Source organism: Schistocerca americana, chromosome 10 (assembly GCF_021461395.2).
Source record: "Schistocerca americana isolate TAMUIC-IGC-003095 chromosome 10, iqSchAmer2.1, whole genome shotgun sequence".
NCBI classification, from domain to species: Eukaryota; Metazoa; Arthropoda; class Insecta; order Orthoptera; family Acrididae; genus Schistocerca; species Schistocerca americana.
Window position 1 is genome coordinate 106,003,670 of NC_060128.1, and position 26,984 is coordinate 106,030,653.

Consider the following 26,984-nt stretch of genomic DNA (forward strand, 5'->3'; position numbering starts at 1 on the left):
GGCCGAGAACAAAAATGTGTTGCATTACTTATTGAACTGCCCTCGTATATACACTCCTGGAAATGGAAAAAAGAACACATTGACACCGGTGTGTCAGACCCACCATACTTGCTCCGGACACTGCGAGAGGGCTGTACAAGCAATGATCACACGCACGGCACAGCGGACACACCAGGAACCGCGGTGTTGGCCGTCGAATGGCGCTAGCTGCGCAGCATTTGTGCACCGCCGCCGTCAGTGTCAGCCAGTTTGCCGTGGCATACGGAGCTCCATCGCAGTCTTTAACACTGGTAGCATGCCGCGACAGCGTGGACGTGAACCGTATGTGCAGTTGACGGACTTTGAGCGAGGGCGTATAGTGGGCATGCGGGAGGCCGGGTGGACGTACCGCCGAATAGCTCAACACGTGGGGCGTGAGGTCTCCACAGTACATCGATGTTGTCGCCAGTGGTCGGCGGAAGGTGCACGTGCCCGTCGACCTGGGACCGGACCGCAGCGACGCACGGATGCACGCCAAGACCGTAGGATCCTACGCAGTGCCGTAGGGGACCGCACCGCCACTTCCCAGCAAATTAGGGACACTGTTGCTCCTGGGGTATCGGCGAGGACCATTCGCAACCGTCTCCATGAAGCTGGGCTACGGTCCCGCACACCGTTAGGCCGTCTTCCTCTCACGCCCCAACATCGTGCAGCCCGCCTCCAGTGGTGTCGCGACAGGCGTGAATGGAGGGACGAATGGAGACGTGTCGTCTTCAGCGATGAGAGTCGCTTCTGCCTTGGTGCCAATGATGGTCGTATGCGTGTTTGGCGCCGTGCAGGTGAGCGCCACAATCAGGACTGCATACGACCGAGGCACACAGGGCCAACACTCGGCATCATGGTGTGGGGAGCGATCTCCTACACTGGCCGTACACCACTGGTGATCGTCGAGGGGACACTGAATAGTGTAAGGTACATCCAAACCGTCATCGAACCAATCGTTCTACCATTCCTAGACCGGCTAGGGAACTTGATGTTCCAACAGGACAATGCACGTCCGCATGTATCCCGTGCCACCCAACGTGCTCTAGAAGGTGTACGTCAACTACCCTGGCCAGCAAGATCTCCGGATCTGTCCCCCATTGAGCATGTTTGGGACTGGATGAAGCGTCGTCTCACGCGGTCTGCACGTCCAGCACGAACGCTGGTCCAGCTGAGGCGCCAGGTGGAAATGGCATGGCAAGCCGTTCCACAGGACTACATCCAGCATCTCTAGGATCTTCTCCATGGGAGAATAGCAGCCTGCATTTCTGCGAAAGGTGGATATACACTGTACTAGTGCCGACATTGTGCATGCTCTGTTGCCTGTGTCTATGTGCCTGTGGTTCTGTCAGTGTGATCATGTGATGTATCTGACCCCAAGAATGTGTCAATAAAGTTTCCCCTTCCTGGGACAATGAATTCACGGTGTTCTTATTTCAATTTCCAGGAGTGTATACATACTAATGGTGGTACTGACTCACCGGGAATGCGTCTGGGGGCACGGAGTTGTTGGCGGAGAACATGTGCTGCAGCACGGCCAGCGCCTCCTGGTGGCGGCCGGCCACCAGCAGGAACTTGGGGCTCTCCACCATCAGGGTCCTCAGCAGCACCAGGGTGAGCGCACTCAGCGCCGCGCCCAGCAGCAGGAAGGCCCGCCACGAGCTCAGCCGCAGGCCGCCGCCCAGGGGCACGTCCCACGGCTGGGGGATCACCACCCACGCCACCGCTGCAAATCATACACGGCGCTATAAATGTGCTGACGTATACCAGGTGATCAAAAGAGTCAGTATAAATTTGAAAACTGAATAAACCACGGAATAATGTAGATAGAGAGGTACAAATTGACACACATGCTTGGAATGACATGGGGTTTTATTGGAACCAAATGGCACTTCATCTGATCAGAATGGCAATAATTAGCATAACAAAGTAAGACAAAGCAAAGGTGATCATCTTTACAGGAAATGCTCAATGTGTCCACCATCATTCCTCAACAATAGCTCTAGTCGAGGAATAATGTTGTGAACAGCACTGTAAAGCATGTCCGGAGTTACGGTGAGGCATTGGCGTCGGATGTTGTCTTTCGGCATCCCTAGAGATCTCGGTCGCTCACGATACACTTGCGACTTCAGGTAACCCCGAAGCCAATAATCGCACAGACTGAGGTCTGGGGACCTGGGAGGCCAAGCATGACGAAAGTGGCGTCTGAGCACACGATCATCACCAAGCGACGCGCGCAAGAGACCTTTCGCGTGTCTAGCATTATGGGGTGGAACGCCATCCTGCATAAACATCATACGTTCCAGCAGGTGTTTATCAGCCAGGCTGGGGATGATGCGATTCTGTAACATATCGGCGTACCTCTCACCCGTCACCGTAGCAGTTACTGACGTTTTGCTGTCCAGGGCCATCTGTCGGACATTTTGTGAACTTTTTTTTTTTTTTTTTTTGTTCTAATAAAACCCCATGTCATTCCAAGCATGTGTGTCAATTTTTACCTCTCTATCTGCATTATTCTGTGGTTTATTAAGTTTTCAAATTTATACTGACTTTTTGAGCACCTGGTAAATTGAAAGCCAACATATATTGTGGAGTTTGTCCGCAGGTCGTGGTCTAGTGGCTAGCATTGCTACCTCTGGCTGATGGGGTCCTGGGTTCGATTCCAAGCTAGGTTGGGAATTTTTCTCTACCCGGGGACTGGGTTTTGGGTTATCCTCATCATTTAATCACCTTCCTTACCATTCGAACTTTCATCTGTAATACACAGGGTGGTGACAGGAAGGGCATCTGGCAACGCCTTAAATTAACCATGCCAAATCCGTTTGTAACTACGCCAAACCTGTGTAAATGTGTGCCATGGCCACAAGCAAAAGAAGAAGAAGAACATATAGTGTGGAGTTTCACGCCACTTCATTGTGGGTGTGGTGAAACATTTTGATTATTTTTACTATCTGACAGGAAATATTCAACAGGATTGTCTCTCTCTATCCATCGCCTCCTCCACCTCACCCTCTCTCTATCCATCTCCGCCTTCTCCTTTTCTCTGTCCATATCCTGTCATCTGTCGATCTCCTGCTCCTCCCTGTGTTACTTTCCTCCTCCCTCTGCCTCTTTCCATCCTCTCCTCCCCTTGTATACGAGACATCGTTTTGAAATGAAAAAAAGACGTGCTAAGGTATATCAAAAATTTAATTTTTACATGAAAACCTGTACCTTAATCTATAATACTGGCCATTAAAATAGCTACACCATGAAGATGAAGTGCTACAGACGCGAAATTTAACCGACAGGAAGAAGATGCTGTGATATGCAAATGATTAGCATTTCAGAGCATTCACACAAGGTTGGCGCCGGTTGACATCTACAACGTGCTGACATGAGGAAAGTTTCCAACCGATTTCTGATACACAAACAGCAGTTGACCACCGTTGCCTGGTGAAACGTTGTTGTGATGCCTCGTGTAAGGAGGAGAAATGCGTAGCATCACGTTTCCGACTTTGATAAAGGTCGGATTGTAGCCTATCGCGATTGCGGTTTATCGTATCGCGACATTGCTGCTCGTATTGGTCGAGATCCAATGACTGTTAGTAGGATATGGAATCGGTGGGTTCAGGAGGGTAATACGGAACGCCGTGGTAGATCCCAACGGCCTCGTATCACTAGCAGTCGAGATGACAGGCATCTTATCCGCATGGCTGTAACGGATCGTGCAGCCACGTCTCGATCCCTGAGTAAACAGTTGGGGACGTTTGCAAGACAACAACCGTCTGCACGAACAGTTCGACAACGTTTGCAGCAGCACGGACTATCAGCTCGGAGACCATGCCTGCGATGGTGTACTCAACGACGAACCTGGGTGCACGAATAGCAAAACGTTGTTTTTTCGGATGAATCCAGGTTATGTTTTACAGCATCATGATGGTCGCATCCGCGTTTGGCGACATCGCGGTGAACGCACATTGGAAGCATGTGTTAGTCATTGCCATACTGACGCATCACTTGGCGTGACGGTATGGGGTTCCATCGGTTACACGTCTCGAAACCCTGCATTTCAGTAGGATAATGCACGACCGCATGTTGCAGGTCCTGTACGGGCCTTTCCGAATACAGAAAATGTTCGTCTGCTGCCCTGGCCAGCACAGTCTCCACATCTCTCACCAATTGAAAACGTCTGGTCAATGGTGGCCGAGCAATTGGCTCGTCACAATACGCCAGTCACTACTCTTGACGAACTGTGGTATCGTGTTGAAGCTGCATGGCAGTTGTACCTGTACACGCCATCCAAGCTCTGTTTGACTCAATGCCCAGGCGTATCAAGGCCGTTATTACGGCCAGAGGTGGTTGTTATAGGTACTGATTTCTCAGGATCTATGCACCCAAATTGCGTGAAAATGTAATCACATGTCAGTTCTAGTATAATATATTTGTCCAATGAATACCCGTTTATCATCTCCATTTCTTCTTGGTGTAGCAATTTTATTGGCCAGTAGTGTACCTTTGTACATAATTTCCGTCAATATTGAGCCACTTGTCATGAAGTTGTACCAGTTTTTGAATACCCTCCTCACAGACGTCTGCCGCCTGACTTGTTAACCACTGCATCACCACTGTTTTGTCATCGTCTTGAAGACGCTGACCGCCCAGGTGTTTCTTCTAGTGCAAGAACAGACGGTAGTCACTGGGCGCAAGATCGGGGTTGTATGGAGGATGATCTAGAGTTTCCCATCGAAAAGATGTGACGAGATCTTAGGTCTGATTCGCCACATGCGGACGGCCATTGTCTTGCAGCAAAACGATGCCCTTGATCAACTTCCGTGAACTGTTACTTTGATTCTGGTGTGACGTAGGCCACCCATGTTTCATCGTCCGTTGTAATTTGGCTTAAGAAATCATCACCGTCGTTGTGGCACCGCTCAAGGAAAGTCAGTGCACTGTCTAAACGTTTGGGTTTGTGCACATCCGTCAACATTTTCGGTACCCAGCGTGCGCACAATTTACGTTAATTCAAGTGATCGGTCAGAATGCCATACAAAACACAACGAGAAACATTAGGAAAGTCATCCCGCAAGGGGGAAATCGTAAAGCGCCTGTTTTGTGTCACCTTATTGTCCACTTCCTGCACCAAACTTTCACTAACGACCGTTGTTCATCGTGCACATTTGAGCGGCCATCTTTAAATGCTCTCACCCACTTTCTTACCATTCCGTCACTCATAATGTTTTCTCCGTAAACTGCGCATATCTCACGATGAATATCGATTGCTTTTAGGCCTTTAGCACTAAGAAATTTTATAACAGCCCATACTTCACAGTCGGTGGGACTCACGATTATCGGAGGCATCTTAAACACTCAGTACACAACGTAAACAAGGAAGAACCAGACTGTAATGGCGTCAGTGCGTAGATTAAGGTAAAAATAAAATTACTGAGATATCTTAGCACGTCTTTTTTTAATTTCAAAACAGTACTTACTTAAAAAACACGCCTCGTATTTCCATCTCCTCCTAACCCCTCGCTCTTTCTCCATATTCTCTTCCACCATCTTTCCCTATCCATCAACCCCATCTGAGCAGGAAGTTGGTGGTTCTTACCACCACCGTATTAGTTTCCTTATAGTGAGTTCCATATTTGATTGAATCGATTCAGAGGTTTAGGAGGAGGTCTTTACCATGGCTCATCCACGTACAGACATGTCACACATATTTCACATCCAGGGTGTCCGTAAATTATATTGATATCTTGGTATTTTAAAAACATTAAAACTAAACTAGAACTGAAGACATGGTTTCCAACATGTGATAAGATAACTCATAAAGTTTTTTTCCCTTCCATGTGACGCAATCTTATTGCAAAACTTAACTTGAAAAACACATAAAATGTGGCAGCCATAGGAGAAAGGTCAGTGTGTGACGTCTGATACCCAAGCGCAACGAAACTTTCGAACATGGTACGGAATAAAACCACAGTTCCTACCAATTATTCCGGCTCGGGATGTGTTATTCATGGAAATAGGTAGCGTTTTAATGGTGTTTCAGACACCAACGTGAACGAGGTATGGCAGGCGTTTACAACGAGTCCGGCAAAATCGGTGTGTACGGTGACCAGACAGTTGAAAATGAGACAGTGTCTCAACGTCTTGAGTAACAGGCTGTGGCTGTATCTTTACAAGGTGCGGCTGCCTGGGACATTAAGTCCTACGGACAAACCTGGGCACTAGCAGTTTGCCGTGGGTGTGCTAGACAAGACTGACGGAAATTTATTTTTCCGATGAAGCAACGTTTCATGTATGAGGCAAAAAGAATCGTCATAACGTTAATATATGGCGTTCACAGCTTCCTCATGTTACACTTGAAATGGAAAGAGACACTCCCAGAATCAATGTTTAGTGCGGACTGATACACTAATTGGTCCATTCTTTTTCATCGAGTATGCCACGCACGGAGGTGTTTACATGGATTTGTTACAGGAGTTTTCTGTGCCACAACTGGAACACCTGCAAGCTTGTGTGGTATTCCAGCAGGACGGAACACCATCCCACTGGTCGCTAAATGTCCATAAGTTTCTAGGTGAAAAGTTTCCGGACAGATGGAGCGGACGAAGTGGTCCAGTTCCATGACGGCCACGATCCGCTGACCTCACACCACTACACTTCTTCCTGTGGGATTTTGTAAAATATCTGGCCTACCGAACAGAGGTTTAGAGACTTCCAGGTTTTGAAGGCACGAATTCGCAATGTATTTGATCATGTAACCTTGGAGGTCTTGAATCGCACGTGAAGAGAAACGGAATGCCCGCTACATATCCGTGGCACTTACGGCGCCCACACTGAAGTGTATGAATGAGGAAACAAAAGTTTATGAGTTATCTTAGCACATGTTGAAAATGATTTCTTAATATCTAATATAGTTTTAAACGTATTAAAGTCTTAAGTTGCAAAGATAATTTATGGGGACCCTGTATATTTACCATATTTCACAAATATCTGTGCACATACACTAAAGCGCCAAAAAAAGGTATAGGTATGTGTATTCAAATAGACATAGGTAAGCAGGCAGAACACGGCGCTGCTGTCGGCAACTCCTATGTAAGGCAACAAGTGTCTGGCGCTGTTGTTAGATCGGTTGCTGCTGCTACAGTGGCTGGTTAAGTGAGTTTGAACGTGGTGTTAAAGTCGGCGCACCAGCGATGGGACACAGCATCTCACAAGGGAACCTCCCCATCGCACCCCCCTCAGATTTAGTTATAAGTTGGCACAGTGGATAGGCCTTGAAAAACTGAACACAGATCAGTCGAGAAAACAGGAAGAAGTTGTGTGGAACTACGAAAAAAATTAAAAGTAAAATATACAAACTGAGTAGTCCATGCGAAGATAGGCAACATCAATGACAATTGGAGTCTAGGAGCGCCGTGGTCCTGTGGTTAGCGAGAGCAGCTACGGCACAAAAGATCCTAGGTTCAAGTCTTCCCTCGAGTGAAGAATTTAATTTTTTATTTTCAGTTTATGCGACAAACTCTTATGTTTTCATCACTTTTTTGCGAGTGATTATCACATCCACAAGAAAATCTAAATCGGGCAAGGTAGAAGAATCTTTTTACCCATGTACAAGTTAGGTGGGTCGACAACATATTCCTGTCATGTGACGCACATGCCGTCACCAGTGTCGTATAGAATATATCAGACGTGTTTTCCTGTGGAGGAATCCGTTGACCTATGACCTTGCGATCAAATGTTTTCGGTTCCCATTAGAGAGGCACGTCCTTTCGTCTACTAATCGCACGGTTTTGCGGTGCGGTCGCAAAACACAGACACTAAACCTACTGCAGTGAACAGAGACGTCAATGAACGAACGGACAGATCATAGCTTTGAGAAAATAAAGAAAGTAAAATTTTCAGTCGGGGGTAATAAGATTTGAACTAACAACCTCTCATTCCGCAGCTACGCACGCTAACCACGAGACCACGGCGCTCCTTGACTCCGAGTGTCCTTGATGTTGCCTATGATGCGCATGGACTACTCAGTTTGTATATTTTACTAATTTCTTTCACAGTTCCACACAACTTCTTCCTGTTTTCTCGATTGATCTGTGTTCACTTTTTCAAGGCCTATCCACTGTGCCAACTTATAACTAAATTTGAGGGGGGTGCGATGGGGAGGTTCCCTTGTCAGAGGTAGCGAAGAAGAGGGGATTTTCCTGTACGACCGTTTCACGAGTAGACCATGAATATCAGGAATCCGGTAAAACATCAAATCTCATCCTGAGCGCTTTGCGTGCTTGGTAACTAAGCGACGAATGGATCGAGCGTCGGTTAGACTTGCTATATTCTGCGAGCTGTTGTAACTGTTTCGTGTGGTAGTGCCCGGCGTGCTGACGCCTGCGTGGTTTCGCAGCGGGTTTAGAGAGGGAGAGCGCGCTTTTTTTTGTGTGTGTGTGTGTGTGTGTGTGTGTGTGTGTGTTTTCCTAGTCAGTTTAAGGGGCTCCGGAACGCCCTATACTTGCAATTTTAAAATAACGCTTATAAATTACATCTTTCCTCACAAAGTATTTGAGGTAGGAAGTTGAACTTTTTACAGATTATTTATTGGAATATGGGCTACAGCTTAACACAGGGATTTTACAAAATTTTAGTTCAGTTATTAAAGATGATTTTTTTTCAATTGTAATGAAAATTCACAACATTTTTTTGCAATTTTTAATTTATATATTCAAAAATATACAGTTTTTTCGAAAAAGGCTGTGTTAAATTATGCAGAAGGTACTGTGTAACATTTACTGAAAGTTTGAAACAAATATGTTTGGAAGATCCTTAGAAAACATGTAATTAGTATGAGAAAATAAAAGTTTTGGGAATCGAGCGACAAAGATTGGATTAACTTTTTAGTGCATTCCAGGTCCATAGGATGGATTATCTTCATCCTCTGCAAACTCCTCCTCCAGCTTCCTCTTGTTCCTCCTCCTGTTTACTCTTGCTGGTATTTCTAGACTCTTTACAGCCCTGTCTGCAGCCCGAAGGCGTTCCTTGTCTAAAGCAAGCATCGCTCGTTGTTGTGTTCGTAGATTTTGCTACCATTTTCTTCAGTTGCAGTTACTGCAACACTGTTCCAAAAGGTGGTCATGTATGAACACTTGTCACATTTCAGTTGTATTTCACTAGCAAGTCCTACGTGCTTTATTATGGAGAGTTCCAGACCAACTTCGCTACAATGAATACATTTTACACAGTTTGAAAAAATTCCTTTGAGAACCGACATATCAAATATTTCATTCACATCCGATTCGCCCATAAAACATTCATAGTTTTCACTCATTGAACCAAGCTTCTTCTGTGAAGTATTTTCTTTCCCACTTTGACTGTTATGGGCAGGTGTACTTGAGAGGTTAGGTTCACTCACTTGGTTATCGTCTTTATTGTTTAATGGTTCAAATGGCTCTGAGCACTATGGGACTCAACTGCAGAGGTCATTAGTCCCCTAGAACTTAGAACTAGTAAAATCTAACTAACCTAAGGACATCACAAACATCCATGCCCGAGGAAGGATTCGAACCTGCGACCGTAGCGGTCTTGCGGTTCCAGACTGCAGCGCCTTTAACCGCACGGCCACTTCGGCCGGCCTTTATTGTTTGCAGTAATAACACATACCTTTGGCTTTCCAACATTTCTCCTTTTCGTAAAAGCCTTCAGAGGATTTCTAATAACTTTACTCTTACTCATTATTATACTTCAACAAAACAGAGACTCAAGAAACATAATTAATTACGAATATTTTCCAGATAACGACAGAGTAAATAAACATGAAACAATCGACAATCACACCAGCGATATATATTGAACCATCACAGGTTAGCCACAACACATACTTTATCTCACATCACTAAAATGTACCTGATGCACACGGACGTTAATAATAACACCATTTGACAGCAGTTTAACAGCGCCACGGTGGGTCACACATTTCAAAAAAAAAATTTAAAAATAGTTGTAGTCTTCGGAATTGAATAAATTATATATCTATTAAAAGGTAATAGTCTGCAGATTCTGAAAACGCAAAAAAGTAAAAATTGAACTTTTCATGATTTTGAGCCTTTCCAGAGCCCCTTAAGCCTCTACGGACGCACCAATTTATCGGTCGGCCGGCCCACCAACCGACCGACGGATCAATTTCTTGTCAGCCTATGCACCTCCCGACCGACCGACCAACCAATTCTTGTCAGCCTAAACACCTCCCGACCGACCAATTTCTCGTCACTGTACACGCCTACTTCTACAGCTACGTCATTACTCTGCTATTCACAAACACACTGCCGCCTTGTGCGTCGAGCGGGCAGGTCGTGGTTAACTTCCGCCTGAGCCGCAGCGCCTTTTGTGTCGAAGCTACTCAGTCTTGTTGGAGTATCGGCCGGAGTCACATCGTAGTTGCGTAGCGGAGTTTGTTGTCGTTTTCGTCTTGGCGGCGGTGTTTTCTACCCGCGCTATGGTGTCTGTCGAGTCTGGCTCCTTAGAAATTCACGATTGGTTGGCTGATGTTATCCATGTTACACCTGATCAGGTAGATACGGCCGGCCTGTGTGGCCAAGCGGTTCTAGGCGCTACAGTCTGGCACCGCGTGACCGTTACGGTCGCAGATTCGAATCCTGCCTCGGGCATGGATGTGTGTGATGTCCATAGATTAGTTAGGTTTAAGTAATTCTAAGTTTTAGGGGACTGATGACCTCAGAAGTTGAGTCCCGTAGTGTTCAGAGCCATTTGAACAGGTAGATACTGCTTACTTTGATTCTGATTTGTATGCGTTCTTCGTGAAGTCTTATGATCCCGTTCAAGTAGAAAGACTTCTCTCCCGGGTTGGTTCTCAAGTGTTGTTTACACATCGCGATGGTTCCGTTAGTAAAGTCCTCCTTGAAATTGTGGCACTCGAGTATACTCCGCTTGGAATTTATAACCTTCCTCCTGAAGTGGAAGATTCATTTCTGAAAACAGCTTTGCTTCCGTTTGGAGTCATACGCCATATCCGATGGAAACGCTGGTCAGCACAACATCGCTTCCAGTGCTATAGTGGTATTCGGACTGTGGACATGTGCGTCAAAAAAGAATATTCCTTCCCACTTAACTCTTTGTGGTTACCGAATGGCGGGCCGGTGTGGCCGTGCGGTTCTAGGCGCTACAGTCTGGAACCGTACAACCGCTACGGTCGCAGGTTCGGATCCTGCCTTGGGCATGGATGTGTGTGGTGTCCTTAGGTTAGTTAGGTTTAAGTAGTTCTACGTTCTAGGGGACTAATGAGTTGAGAAGTTAAGTTCTATAGTGGTCAGAGCCATTTGAACATTTGACCACCTACTACAATTGTATGAGTGGGGTAGCGCCTGACCGCCTGATCAATTTCTTGTCAGCCTACACACCTCCCAACCGACCAACCAATTTCTTAGCCTACACATCTCCTGACTGACAGACCGACCAACCAGTTTCTTAGGCTACACATCTCCTGACCGACCAATCAATTTCTTGCCAGCTTACACACAGCCCCCGGCCGACTGGACTCAGCGACTACAGAGCCGCCTTGGTGTTGTGATTTCTTTAAGTGCACTGTATTTATATTCTACGATATCGCGCTTGGTTTTACACTGAAACAAAATCAGGGTTTTCCTTGGCTTTTTTAGAGGTTACATGACCAAACAAAGCCAAGAGAAAAGTGTGGGCAAAGAAGTGCCTACTACCAAGGAAAGAAATTCACTGACATTCTGTTCTTTAAACATCTATTACCCTAGTGAGACGCCCGCTAAACCTTCAGGGCAGACCAGGTGATTAGGACTGTGGAAAGGGCGAAATAAGGTGTCAGTCAAATTCACTCAAAATTGTAATTTACTATAATTTCAACCAAAATGGCACATAACGGAACGTTTAGAACTACGATTTTCAAAAAGGCAATTATTTCACGGCTGAGGGCCTCCAAACAAGAAATCACAAAAGTCAATAAAATAAAAATGCAGTTAAAATAGCAATTAAAATAATTAAAATATATATGGTATCACAGCTAGGCTGGAAAGCCTCAAGGCAAAGTAGATAGAACAAACATACGCAATACAAGGAGCTAAGGGCCACAATTAAATTAAAAATTTTTAAAATATATTACCATAGTCTTTCAAGGCAGAAGGCCGCAATGTTTTTGCTTAAAGGGTAATTTCAAGAATAAGGCTTCTAGCGGCTTATGCCCACACCTGATTTTTCGAAATTCAAAATACATAAAGTCCAGTAAAAACAAGAATTTTTGAATCATTAGCTATGATAGATTATTAACAGACAATGAAACACCGGTGTGAACGACAATAAAGAAAGCAGCACTCAAAAGCCTCCAGGGAGGTCGGTCTGCCATCGTTCACTCAGGTGAGACACGTGGTGAGCCCAACTACACTTCATCCATCATAACCCAGCCAGGGACTGACCGACAAAACGACTTGCTTGCCACCAATCAGTGCATGAGAACTCAAACACCGAATTTATCAAAACTAGATATGATTGTCCTATTGGCATTGCCGCGAACGTTCTTTGAATAAAAATATGACATTTCAATCTTCGATCGCTATTTTTATTTTCAATGACCGGTTTCAGGCTAGCTGCCCATCTCCAGATCATACATTGCAGTTACAGAGTAACCTGTCAGTACAGACCTATTGGTTGGCTGTCATAACTCACCCGTCATTGAAAATAAAAACAGCGATCGAAGACTGAAATGACACATTTTTATTCAAACACCAAAGGTTACGAACATGATTATCCACAATGAGATATGTATAGGGCTATTACAAATGATTGAAGCGATTTCATAAATTCACTGTAGCTCCATTCATTGACATATGGTCACGACACACTACAGATACGTAGAAAAACTCATAAAGTTTTGTTCGGCTGAAGCCGCACTTCAGGTTTCTGCCGCCAGAGCGCTCGAGAGCGCAGTGAGACAAAATGGCGACAGGAGCCGAGAAAGCGTATGTCGTGCTTGAAATGCACTCACATCAGTCAGTCATAACAGTGCAACGACACTTCAGGACCAAGTTCAACAAAGATCCACCAAATGCTAACTCCATTCGGCGATGGTATGCGCAGTTTAAAGCTTCTGGATGCCTCTGTAAGGGGAAATCAACGGGTCGGCCTGCAGTGAGCGAAGAAACGGTTGAACGCGTGCGGGCAAGTTTCACGCGTACCCCGCGGAAGTCGACGAATAAAGCAAGCAGGGAGCTAAACGTACCACAGCCGACGGTTTGGAAAATCTTACGGAAAAGGCTAAAGCAGAAGCCTTACCGTTTACAATTGCTACAAGCCCTGACACCCGATGACAAAGTCAAATGCTTTGAATTTTCGGCACGGTTGCGACAGCTCGTGGAAGAGGATGCGTTCAGTGCGAAACTTTTTTTCAGTGATGAAGCAACATATTTTCTTAATGGTGAAGTGAACAGAGACAATGTGCGAATCTGGGCGGTAGAGAATCCTCACGCATTCGTGCAGCAAATTCGCAATTCACGAAAAGTTAACGTGTTTTGTGCAATATCACGGTTTAAAGTTTACGGCCCCTTTTTCTTCTGCGAAAAAAACGTTACAGGACACGTGTATCTGGACATGCTGGAAAATTGGCTCATGCCACAACTGGAGACCGACAGCGCCGACTTCATCTTTCAACAGGATGGTGCTCCACCACACTTCCATCATGATGTTCGGCATTTCTTAAACAGGAGATTGGAAAACCGATGGATCGGTCGTGGTGGAGATCATGATCAGCAATTCATGTCATGGCCTCCACGCTCTCCCGACTTAACCCCATGCGATTTCTTTCTGTGGGGTTATGTGAAAGATTCAGTGTTTAAACCTCCTCTACCAAGAAACGTGCCAGAACTGCGAGCTCGCATCAACGATGCTTTCGAACTCATTGATGGGGACATGCTGCGCCGAGTGTGGGAGGAACTTGATTATCGGCTTGATGTCTGCCGAATCACTAAAGGGGCACATATCGAACATTTGTGAATGCCTAATAAAACTTTTTGAGTTTTTGCACGTGTGTGCAAAGCATTGTGAAAATATCTCAAATAATAAAGTTATTGTAGAGCTGTGAAATCGCTTCAATCATTTGTAATAACCCTGTATTAGCTGTCAAAATTACACACCATGTTGGACAGTGACAACAGGTGAGGAAAGGACGCTGCCTGAAATTACGTTACTGGCCAGGGTAGGTAATTGGAACACTAATGGCCACAAGACAGAAAATTCCACTGGTACACTTGAAATACGGTAATATAGTTAACTTCACCCAAAAGAACACTGCCTGAATTTACATCAGTGGCCAGGGCAGGTAACCAGCACACTGACGACCACAAGGCAGAATATTCCGCTGATGCACTCGAATTGTAGTCAACTAATACAGTTAATTGCACCGCATGGCGGCTAAATTTCAGTAATAGAAGCAGTTGGTGTTGCTCACAGGAAAACCTCCCAAACAGTGAACCGCTGAAGCGAACCACACAACACGAATGGACGTGGCTTCGGCAGTTGAAACCACCACTCAACTTTGAGGTCCTGGGTCGGTGAACCACGAAGCTCGTAGCGATCGGACAGCTCCACACACGCTCCAACACTTCACAGGGACCACTAGCAGACCAAGCCGACTGCACCGCGCGGAAGTAACTTCCCTGGCTCGCAGCAACCGACCGACTCACTGCAGACCCCTAGCCGGAAACTATATGCACAACCAAAGATGGTAGATGGTGCAAATATCGACACACATCGCTGCTGCCACACGTAGAAGGAAGAAGAACCACGACGTAACCGCAACAAGGGCCGGAAACCAAAGACAGATAAACAGCGAAGTTCACGAAAACGCATGGTTGGGAGTGAGCACAGCTCACTTATGAATTTAATAGATATCTAAGGTTGGATGAATCACGAATTTCGGAGCTGCTGAACAACATTAAATCATTCATAACGAAAAAGAATAAGATCATGACTTTGGCAGTAAGCTGCAGGGAGAGGCTGTTAATTACTTTGTGGTGCCAGGTTAGTAGCAGAAGTTAAGAGGACCTCAGATTCGGTGCCGTGTCTATCGTATGCCTTGCAGCTGCGTCATATATTGGTCACATTACCAGGACTGTGGAGAACCGGTGTACTGACAAGGGAAACTCCCCCCCCCCCCCCCACCACCATATTTAGTGCTAAGATGGCCCAGCGGATAGCCAATCACAAAATGAACACAGATCAAACATGAAAACAACAAGGTGTACTGAACTGTGGAAAAAAAAAGAAACATAGAAACTGTGAATGGTCCATGCTCAAGATGCGCAACATCGAGCGAATTTAAGTAACCTCAGTGTAGTGGTTATGTGGTCACAGTCTGGAGTACGAAGAGGGAGACCCATGCTCAATTTTCTCTACTGCCCCATGTTCGCTGTACTCAAATCTGTAAAATGGTTCAAATGGCTCTGAGCACTATCGGACTTAACATCTGACGTCACCAGTCCCCTATACTTAGAACTACTTAAACCTAACTAACCTAAGGACGTTGCACACATCCATTCCCAAGGCAGGATTCGAACCTGCGACCGTAGCTGCAGCGCTGTTCCGGACTGAAGCGCCTAGAACCGCTCGGCCACAACGGCCGGCACTCAAATCTGCACCTATCACGTGGTGTAACATCCGTTTGTAACATCGATGTGTAACCTCCAGACGTACTATTGACAAGGGATTTCAGATCGATTACGTATTTCTGGATTTCCGGAAGGTGTTTGACACAGTACCACACAAGTGGCTCGTAGTGAAATTGTGTGCCTATGGAATATCGTCTCAGTTGTATGACTGGATTTGTGATTTCCTGTCAGAGAGGTCACAGTTCGTAGTAACTGACGGAAAATCACCGAGTAAAACAGAAGTGATTTATGGTGTTCCCCAAGGTAGTGTTATAGGTCCTTTGCTGTTCCTTATCTATATAAACGATTTTGGAGACAATACGAGCAGCCGTCTTCGGTTGTTTGCAGATGACGCTGTCGTTTATCGACTAATAAGATCAAAACAACCTGCAAAAAGATTTGGAAAAGATATCTGGATGGTGCGAAAAGTGGCAGCTGACCATAAATAACGAAAAGTGTAAGGTCATCCACATGAGTGCTAAACGGAACTCGCTAAACTTTGGTTATACGATAAATCAGTATAGTCTAAAAGCTGTAAATCCAACTAGGTATTACAATTACGAACAACTTAAATTTGAAGGAACACAAAGAAAATGTTGTGGGGGGGGGGGGGGAAGGCTAACCAAAGACTGCGTTTTATTGGCAGGACACTTAGAATGTGTAACAGACCTACTAAGGAGACTGCTTACACTACGCTTGTCCGTTCTCTTTTAGAATACTGCTGCGCGGTGTGGGATCCTTACCAGATAGGACCGACGGAGTACATCGAAAACGTTCAAAGAAAGGCAGCACGTTTTGTATTATCGCGAAATGTGCGAGACAGTGTCACAGAAATGATACAGGATTTGGGCAGGAAATCATTAAAAGAAAGGCTTTTTCGTTGCGACGGAATATTCTCACGAAATTCCAATCACCAACTTTCTGTTCCGAATGCGAAAATATTTTGTTGACACCGGCTTACATAGGGAGGAACGATCACCTCGATTAAATAAGGGAAATCAGAGCTCGTACGGAAAGATATAGGTGTTCATTCTTTTCGCGCGCTATACGAGATTGCAAAAAGGTGGGAATTTAAGGAGATGGGACCTGGATAAACTGAAAGAACCAGAGGTTGCACAGAGTTTCAGGGAGAGCATAAGGGAACAATTGACAGGAATGAGGCAAAGAAATACAGTAGAAGAAGAATGGGTAGCTTTGAGGGATGAAGTAGCGAAGGCAGCAGAGGATCAAGTAGGTATAAAGACGAGGGCTAGCAGAAATCTTAGAGTAACAGAAGAAATATTGAATATAATTGATGAAAGGAGAAAATATAAAAATGCAGTAAATGAAGCAGGCAAAAAGGAATACAAACGTCTCAAAAATGAGATCGACAGGAACTGCAAAATGGCTAAGCAGGGATGGCTAGAGGACAAATGTAAGGATGTAGAGGCTTATCTCACTAGGGGTAAGATAGATACTGCCTACAGGAAAATTAAAGAGACCTTTGGAGATAGGAGAACCACTTGTATGAACATCAAGAGCTTTGATGGAAACCCAGTTCTAAGCAAAGAAGGGATAGCAGAAAGGTGGAAGGATTATATAGAGGGTTTATACAAGGGCGATGTACTTGAGGACAATATTATGGAAATGATGTAGATGAAGATGAAATGGGAGATACGATACTGCGTGAAGAGTTTGACAGAGCACTGAAAGACCTGAGTCGAAACAAGGCCCCTGGAGTAGACAACATTCCATTGGAACTACTGACGGCCTTGGGAGAGCCAGTCCTGACAAAACTCTACCATCTGGTGAGGAAGATGTATGAAACAGGCGAAATACCCTCAGACTTCAAGAAGAATATAATAATTCCAATCCCAAAGAAAGCAGGTGTTGACAGATGTGAAAATTACCGAACAATCAGTTTAATAAGCCACAGCTGCAAAATACTAACACGAATTCTTTACAGACGAATGGAGAAACTAGTAGAAGCCGACCTCGGGGAAGATCAGTTTGGATTCCAGAGAAATGTTGAAACACGTGAGGCCATACTGACCTTACGACTTATCTTAGAAGAAAGATTAAGGAAAGGCAAACCTACGTTTCTAGCATTTGTAGACTTAGAGAAAGCTTTTGACAATGTTGATTGGAATACTGTCTTTCAAATTCTGAAGGTGGCAGGGGTAAAATACAGGGAGCGAAAGGCTATTTACAATTTGTACAGAAACCAGATGGCAGTTTTAAGAGTAGAGGGACACGAAAGAGAAGCAGTGTTTGGGAAGGGAGTGAGACAGGGCTGTAGCCTCTCCTCGATGTTATTCAATCTGTATATTGAGCAAGCAGTAAAGGAAACAAAAGAAAAATTCGGAGTAGGTATTAAAATCCATCAACATCAACAAAAGCAAAACGAGGATAATGGAATGTAGTCGAATTAAGTCGGGTTGTGTTGAGGGCATTAGATTAGGAAATGAGACACTTAAAGTAGTAAAGTAGTTTTGCTATTTGGGGAGCAAAATAACTTATGATGGTCGAAGTAGAGAGGATATAAAATGTAAACTGGCAATGGCAAGGAAAGCGTTTCTGAAGAAGAGAAATTTGTTAAAATCGAGTATAGATTTAAGTGTCAGGAAGTCATTTCTGAAAGTATTTGTATGGAGTGTAGCCATGTATGGAAGTGAAACATGGACGGTAAATAGTTTGGACTAGAAGAGAATAGAAGCTTTCGAAATGTGGTGCTACAGAAGAATGCTGAAGATTAGATGGGTAGATCACATAACTAATGAGGAAGTATTGAATAGGATTGGGGAGAAGAGAAGTTTGTGGCACAACTTGACCGGAAGAAGGGATCGGTTGGTAGGACATGTTCTGAGGCATCAAGGGATCACCAATTTAGTATTGGAGGGCAGCGTGGAGGGTAAAAATCGTACGGGGAGACCAAGAGATGAATACACTAAGCAGATTCAGAAGGATGTAGGCTGCAGTAGGTACTGGGAGATGAAGAAGCTTGCACAGGATAGAGTAGCATGGAGAGCTGCATCAAACCAGTCTCCGGATTGAAGACCACAACAACAACAATACGAGATTGGAATAATAGAGAATTGTGAAGGTGGTTTGATGAACCCTCTGCCAGGCACTTGAATGTGATTTACGGAGTAACCATGTAGATGTACGTATCTCCTGTTTGTTCTACAAAAGTACTGCAAGTTATGACTTTTCCGTTCCGTTTTGAAAGTTTTGGCTATTGAATTCCTTTGTTGTAACAAAGGTCACACCCGTTTATATGTTGTTTGAAAATTTCTGTGACTGGTTTATGCGGCATCCTGCCTGCTCCCACTGTTCGTCACATTTATTTGCGATGACTCATATTGTACAACCAGCGTATAGTATGACAGTTGCCTAAGACCACAGAAGCAGAACAGGCACTTCAATGAGGGTTCGCATGCCGCTGTTGTTACACTATACTGTACATGGCAAAACGGCGCTAGTCAAAACCGGCGCCGAGGGAAACTATGGTGTGCCACGGGCCATAGATCCTGTCTGGGACGTGTAGGAGATCATTTCCTAAGTTTTTCGGAAAAGACATAATAGGCTGCAGCGGCACTATTCTGCTCATTTCAATTGTAAGCCGTATATGAGGCGTGTTTTTTAAGTACTGTTTTGAAATTTAATAAAAGGCGTGCTAAGATATCTCAATAATTTTATGTTTACATGAAAGCCCGTACCTTAATCTACTTTTCTACATAATTTCCGTCAATATTGAACCACTTGTCATAAAGTTGTACCAGTTTTTGAATATCCTCCTCATAGAAGTCTGCCGCCTGACTTGTTAACCACTGCACCACCACTGTTTTGACTTCGTCATCGTCTTGAAGACGCTGACCGCCCAGGTGTTTCTCCAAGTGCAGGGACAGATTGTAGTCACTGGGCGCAAGATCGGATCTGTACGGAGGATGATCTAGGGTTTCCCATCGAAAAGACGTGATGAGATCTTTGGTCCGATTCGTCACACGCGGACGGGCATTGTCTTGCAGCAAAACGATGCCCTTGTTCAACTTCCATGGACTGTTTGCTTTGATTCTGGTGTGACGTAGGCCACCCATGTTTCATCGCTCGTAACAATTTGGCTTAAGAAATAATCACCGTCGTTGTGGTACCGCTCGAGGAAAGTTTGATTTTGTGCACATCCGTCAACATTTTCCGTACCCAACGTGCGTACAGTTTTCGGTAATTCGAGTGCTCGGTCGCAATTCCATACAAAACACTACGAGAAACATTAGGAAAGTCATTCCGCAAGGAGGAAATCGTAAAGCGTCTGTTTTCTCTCACCTTATTGTCCACTTCCTGCACCAAACTTTCATTAACGACCGAAAGACGCCCACTCCGTTGTTCATCGTGCACATTTGTGCGGCCATCTTTCAATGCTCTCACCCACTTTCTTACCATTCCATCCCTCATAATGTTTTCTACGTAAACTGCGCAGATCTCACGATGGATATCGATAGCTTGTAGGCCCTTACCTCTAAGAAATCTTACAACAGCCCGTACTTCACAGTCGGCGGGTCTCACTATTATCGGAGGCATCTTAAACACTCAGTACACGACGTAAACAAGGAAGAACCAGACTGTAATGGCGTCAGTGCGTAGATTAAGGTACAGGCTTTCATGTAAAAACAAAATTATTGAGATGTATTAGCACGTCTTTATTTAATTTCAAAACGGTACTTACTTAAAAAAACACGCCTCGTATGTCATTAAACTTTTTAAAAACCTGTCATTGTGATAAAATTATCGTATTTTAAGTGTGAATACGTTTCAGGATATGAAAGGTCGAAATTCCTGTACACGGACAAAATATTAAACAAACATGTGAAGAAGGCAGAAATCATAGACTATAAAATGGTGGGGCTATTCCACGCAGCTAAGAACATATTCCCCCCTCCCTCCCCCCCCCCCCCCCCCCCCCTGGTATTTCAGTGTCAAAATCACGACCATTTATAGTCCTTTTTGTACCACGCACATTTAGCACGTTGCTGGCACTTTGATCCAGAGGAGCTGCCTATAACGCTTGTAACTGTTTGTTTCATATCTTCCTGGGACCATGAAGCACTTGGCTTTTTTCATTTTGTGTGTACGGACCGTCTCAAAAACAAGAAAACGTGTTCTCTAGAATTTCGCAGTAAAACGTAAGGAAAACTAATAACTTACTAAGCGGAAGTAGGCCCACGTGTACAGGGCGAAATCACTCCGCGTACAGACGTCTAGAAAGCAGTAGCAAATCATTTGTGGAAAAAATCAGCAGCATTTGTTGATACACACACTGCATAACCTGGGTTGTTATACACGTAACGATAAAATCTTCCCTATATTGTGTGTGGTACAAGTAAATTTTTAAGGTTACATTCTTAAACTATGGCAAAAATCCATCACAGTTTGCTTACCTCTAGAGTTTGTTCTTCTGTTCTGTCAATAATGCAACAGAAAACGTCTTTGCTACACCGACGTGCGGCGACACAGAGATGCAGGCGCACACTGAGGCCAAAACGACCTGTGACAAACTAGTGCACAGTTGCAAGATTTCTTATTTTAGGCGGTTTAGTACGGTGAACGGAAAAGCCCCGCTGTACCGTATTTTATCCTGATTACTCGTTTTTCTTGCCGAAAAAAAAAAGGTTGTTCGGTGTTCAGATCAAGCTGTCTGAGGAAAATGACTTATAGTTGCCACAAAATCCTTATTTACACTGAAGAGCAAAAGAAACTGCTAAACCTGCCTAATATCGTGCAGGGCCCCCACAAGCACGCAGGAGTGCCGCAAGACGATCTCGCATGGACTCGACTAATGTCTGAAGCAGTGCTGGAGGGAACTGACACCATGAATCCTCAAGGAGTGTCCATAAATCCATAAGAGTTCAAGGGGGTGGAGATCTCTTCTGAACAGCACGTTGCAGGGCATACCAGATATGCGCATATGTTCATGTCTGGGGAGTTTGTTGTCCAGCAGAAGTGTTTAAGCTCAGAAGAGTATTACTGGAGCCACTCTATAGCAATTCTGGAAATTTGGGGTGTCGCATTGTGCTGCTGGAATTGCCGAAGCCCACCGGAATGCACAATGGACATTAATGGATGTAGGTGATCAGAGAGGATGTTTACGCACGTGTCACCAGTCAGAGTCGTATATAGACGTATCAGGGTCCCATATCACTCCAACTGTACACGCCCCACACCATTACAGAGGCTCCACCAGCTTGAACGGTCCCTTGCTGGAATGTAAGCTCCATGTATACATGAGGTTGTCTCCATACCCGTACACGTCCATCCGCTCGATACAATTTGAAATGAGACTCGTCCGACCAGGCAACATGTTTCCAGTCACCAACAGTCCAATGTCGATGATGTCGCTCCCAGTTGACGCGTGAAGATTTGTGTCGTGCACTCATCAAGGGTATACGAGTGGGCCATCGGCTCCGAAAGTCTGTATAAATGGTGTTTCGTTGAATGGTTCACAGACTGACACTTGTTGATGGCCCAGCACTGGAATCTGCAGCAATTTCCGGAAGGTTGCACTCCTGTCACGCTGAACGATTCTCTTCAGTCGTCGTCGGTGCCGTTCTTGCAGGATCTTCTTCCGGCCCCAGCGATGTCGTAGATCTGATTTTTTACGGGATTCCTGTTATTCACGGTTGTGTTGTTGTGGTCTTCAGTCCTGAGACTGGTTTGATGCAGCTCTCCATGCTACTCTATCCTGTGCAAGCTTTTTCATCTCCCAGTACCTACTGCAACCTATATCCTTCTGAATCTGCTTAGTGTATTCATTTCTTGGTCTCCCTCTACGATTTTTACCCTTCACGCTGCCCTTTAATACTAAATTGGTGATCCCTTGATGCCTCAGAACATGTCCTACCAACCGATCCCTTCTTCTGGTCAAGTTGTGCCACAAACTTCTCTTCTCCCCAATCCTATTCAATACTTCCTCATTAGTTATGTGATCTACCCATCTAATCTTCAGCATTCTTCTGTAGCACCACGTTTCGAAATCTTCTATTCTCTTCTTGTTCAAACTAGTTACCGTCCATGTTTCACTTCCATACATGGCTACACTCCATACCAATATTTTCAGAAATGACTTCCTGACACTTAAATCTATACCCGATGTTAACAAATTTCTCTTCTTCAGAAACGCTTTCCTTGCCATTGCCAGCCTACATTTTATGTCCTCTCTACTTCGAGCATCATCAGTTATTTTACTCCCTAAATAGCAAAACTCCTTTACTACTTTAAGTGCCTCATTTCCTAATCTAATTCCCTCAGCATCACCCGACTTAATTAGACTACATTCCATTATCCTTGTTTTGCTTTTGTTGATGTTCATCTTATATCCTCCTTTCAAGACACTGTCCATTCCATTCAACTGCTCTTCCAAGTCCTTTGCTGTCTCTGACAGAATTACAATGTCATCGGCGAACCTCAAAGTTTTTACTTCTTCTCCATGAATTTTAATACCTACTCCGAATTTTTCTTTTGTTTCCTTTACTGCTTGCTCAATATACAGATTGAACAACATCGGGGAGAGGCTACAACCCTGTCTTACTCCCTTCCCAACCACTGCTCCCCTTTCATGCCCCTCGACTCTTATAACTGCCATCTGGTTTCTGTATAAATTGTAAATAGCCTTTCGCTCCCTGTATTTTACCCCTGCCTCCTTTAGAATTTGAAAGAGAGTATTCCAGTCAACATTGTCAAAAGCTTTCTCTAAGTCTACAAATGCTAGAAACGTAGGTTTGCCTTTCCTTAATCTTTCTTCACGGTACACTCGTGAAATGGTCGTACGGGAAAATCGCTACCTCGGAGACGCCGTGTCCTATCGCTCGTGCGCTGAGTGGAACACCACGTTCAAACTCACTTAAATCTTCATAATCTACCATTGTAGCAGCTGTTGATCTAACAACTGCGCCAGGCACTTGCTGTCTTACAAGGGGAGGCCGCCAATTGTGAAATTCTGATTCGATTCATACTGCGCATAATAAAAGCTCATCGCCAGAGGTGTAATGTGGCAAAGCACCAAGATGCACTTCTCAGCCGTTGTCGAGAAAATCGACAGTTAAAAGAAACCGTTGCGGTGAAATACTCTCTACGATTAGTAATTTTCTACAGCGTCGTGGTGCAGCGGTAAGCGCTCGGGTTCGTAATCCGAAGGTCGCCGAATCGAATCTCGCGCCATTGAACTTTTTTTTTATTAGTATTTGTTTTTTGTAATTCAAATATATATATATATATATATATATATATATATATATATATATAATTCCCGGCAATCAGTTGCAACAATTATGCATATAAGAAGTTGTTGAAAGTCGTTTGTCGTGGAAAAACTGGCGACTTCGAACATCATTATGTTTTCCGCAAACAAAGTTGTATTTCACAAATGTTATTAATTGTCTTCATAAGGTTAACCACGTATAGTTAACGGAAGACGCAGAAACGATATTCCGAAACGAATACGAATAGCGTAAGTCAAATTAGAATAGTGACCCCATGAACACAAACTTGCTGTGGCAGGTATGAAATATAAACTCCGTTACTCGCTCGTTACACTTGAAGGACAGATTTTGAATGGGCCGAAACGAGCCGCCGCATAACAGCGTAGTTGCCTGCTAACTTCGAAAGAAGGTAGATGCGGTCCCTAGCGCAACTTATAACATCGTCGAAAATGAGTGCGGACGGGAGAGCTTTGGTACACCCGGTTAAACAAACGGAAAAATGGAGGCGGTACAATTGGAGAGCGATCCGCTTTCACCAACATGCATAAGCAATTCATTAATAGTTTATATATATATATATATATATATATATATATATATAAAATAAAAAAATTGCATGGCGCGAGATTCGATCCGGCGACCTTCGGATTACGAACTCCAGCGCTTACCGCTGCGCAATGACGCTGTAGAAGCTCCTTGATCGTAGAGAGTATTTCACCGCAACGGTTTCTTTTAACTGTCGATTTTCTCGACAACGGCTGAGAAGTGCATCTTGGTGCTCTGCCACAGTACACCTCTGGCCATGAGCTTTTATTATGCGCAGTATGAATCGAATCTGAATTTCACAATTGGCGGCCTCCCCTTGTTAGATAGGCCTTGCCTATCGCAGCGCCGCATTCTGCCTGTTTACACCTCTATGTATTTATATACGCATGTCTATAACAGTTTCTTTGGCGCTCCAGTGTACAATTTTTTACTATAGTCGTAGGTATGAGAATAATGCTTACCTCTCCACTACAGAGCGACTGGATGTTTTATGTTACTTTCAGTGCAAACACACTGAAGAAAAATATGAGCCTTACCACTCCAAGCCGGCCGGAGTGCCCGAGCGGTTCTAGGCGCTACAGTCTGGAACCGCGCGACCGCTACGGTCGCAGGTTCGAATCCTGCCTCGGGCATGGATGTGTGTGACGTCCTTAGGTTAGTTAGGTGTATTTAGTTCTAAGTTCTAGGGGACTGATGACCTCAGATGTTGAGTCCCATAGTGCTCAGAGCCATTTGAACCAATTACTGCTCCAGTCACTTTCGTCCTCAAACCACACTGAGTAAAATACAGTGTGAATCTTACTAACGTTTGCAAACACCCGAAGCGACATAGATGACACCGAGATAAGTAATTTGAGACACTTTCGGGCCCAAACGTCGGGATATACACCAGAAGTGGATGACAGATGTTGAACATGTCACGTCAGCAGGTGACGTACCTCGGCATACGTGCAGTGGTTGAACCTATGGACCAGTCGCACCTGATCATCCCAACACGAGAGCAGTACACCCATCGGTGGGGCTATGGGGCCCAAGTGAGCGGCTGTAGGGCGTGGGGATCAGGGTTCGACTCTTGCGTCTGGCAGGCAGTATTTTTTTCACTGCGTTAGACTTATATGTTTATATTTAGCCAACAAGGGGAAGCCACGACGATGACATTGTGGATTTGCTTCAAACATCGTACACCTTTAGTAGGCCATTAAAGCAACATAATGAGAAAGAGCAGCTCTTGGTCTAGTGGCTAGCGTTGCTGCCGCTGGATCACGGGGTCCCGGGTTCGATTCCCGGCCGGGTTGGGGAGTTTTTCTGCCCGGGGACTGTGTGCTTGTTTTCCTCATCATTCGTGACAGTGGTTAGATTGGACAGCGTAAAAAATATTGAAAAATCGGGACTTCGTATGGGGCTGATGACCGCGCAGTTGAGCACGCCACAAATCAAACATAATCATCATAAAGTACAAAGGTATACTAGTCTGCCAATTCCGAGAAAATTGCAAGACAAGTTTTACGTGTCTATTATGTAACTGTTGTATATGTGGAGTTCATGGTGGTCATGTGTGTAGCGTTCGAGCTTCGTAAGGCGAATGTGTATGACACGACATTTCGAGTCCCGCTCAAACCTTTATTCTGGTACTACAAATGCAAGTTTATGATATTCAAAAAATTTGCACCTGCACAATCCGTTCTCGCTACATAAGCAACGCCTCAGCGCTACCCAGGTTAACTGCCAAACTGGGCGGGTCATCTCTTCCAGCTGTAGACATAGAGATGAGTTGCTAAGTAGTTCCGGGTACCTTACCAGATCACATGTACTCCTATTAGGGACTTCGCAAATCACGACAGGCATACGTTTTCAGGAAAGGTCTATGCGTTTCTTTATTTAACTGTCGATAGTTATAAATATGTTTGTTTTAGTAACAAAATTTAACTGAAAATAGTAAGTAGCCAAGTAACACGAAATTCACTAAAACCTCATGCAAATACTTGTGGCCTTTTTAAAATAATATCACATCTAAACTGTCATATAAATTAAATAATGTGACTAGTGATGAAGAAAATATAAATTTAAAATTGTGAGCAGGTGTCGAACTGTCGCTTCATACACTCTCATCTCACGTAGCACGAACGCAAACCACATTTTCTTCTGTTTCTTTTTGTTCGGTGCATTTGTTTGGGATGGACATCCCATGAAACTCGTTAAAGTTTAACTTTGATCCAATCACTCAGCCTTTTTGTTTATTATTATCATTTTGAATATTATTATTATTACGAGGGGAGTTTGAAAAGTCCGTGCAAAGTACAAGAGATGGCACCACCGGCGCGTATGGAGGTCATGTTTAGTTAGTAGCATCTTTTCAAAGAACACACACCAAGTTTCAGCCATATTGGTCAATTTCTTTGTGTTTGGCATTTGTGTGAATCAAGGAAGTCGAGTGATTGTCAAAATATGGACGAAAAAAAATTTCATGTGGTGATTAAACAATGCTTTTTATAAAGCAAAACGATTCAGGAGACTAAAGAGAAGCTTC

The 26,984-nt window shown here is 44.4% G+C and overlaps 1 protein-coding gene across 1 annotated transcript in view; it reads right to left on the reverse strand.

Annotated features, from left to right (window-relative positions):
* The window catches only part of LOC124552279 (synaptic vesicle glycoprotein 2A-like), a 160,095-nt gene that overhangs the window by 34,615 nt on the left and 98,496 nt on the right, over positions 1-26,984 (reverse strand). The window contains exon 6 of the mRNA XM_047126557.1: positions 1,503-1,747. Coding sequence (XP_046982513.1) covers positions 1,503-1,747 — 245 coding nt within the window. The remainder of the gene's footprint in view (positions 1-1,502; positions 1,748-26,984) is intronic.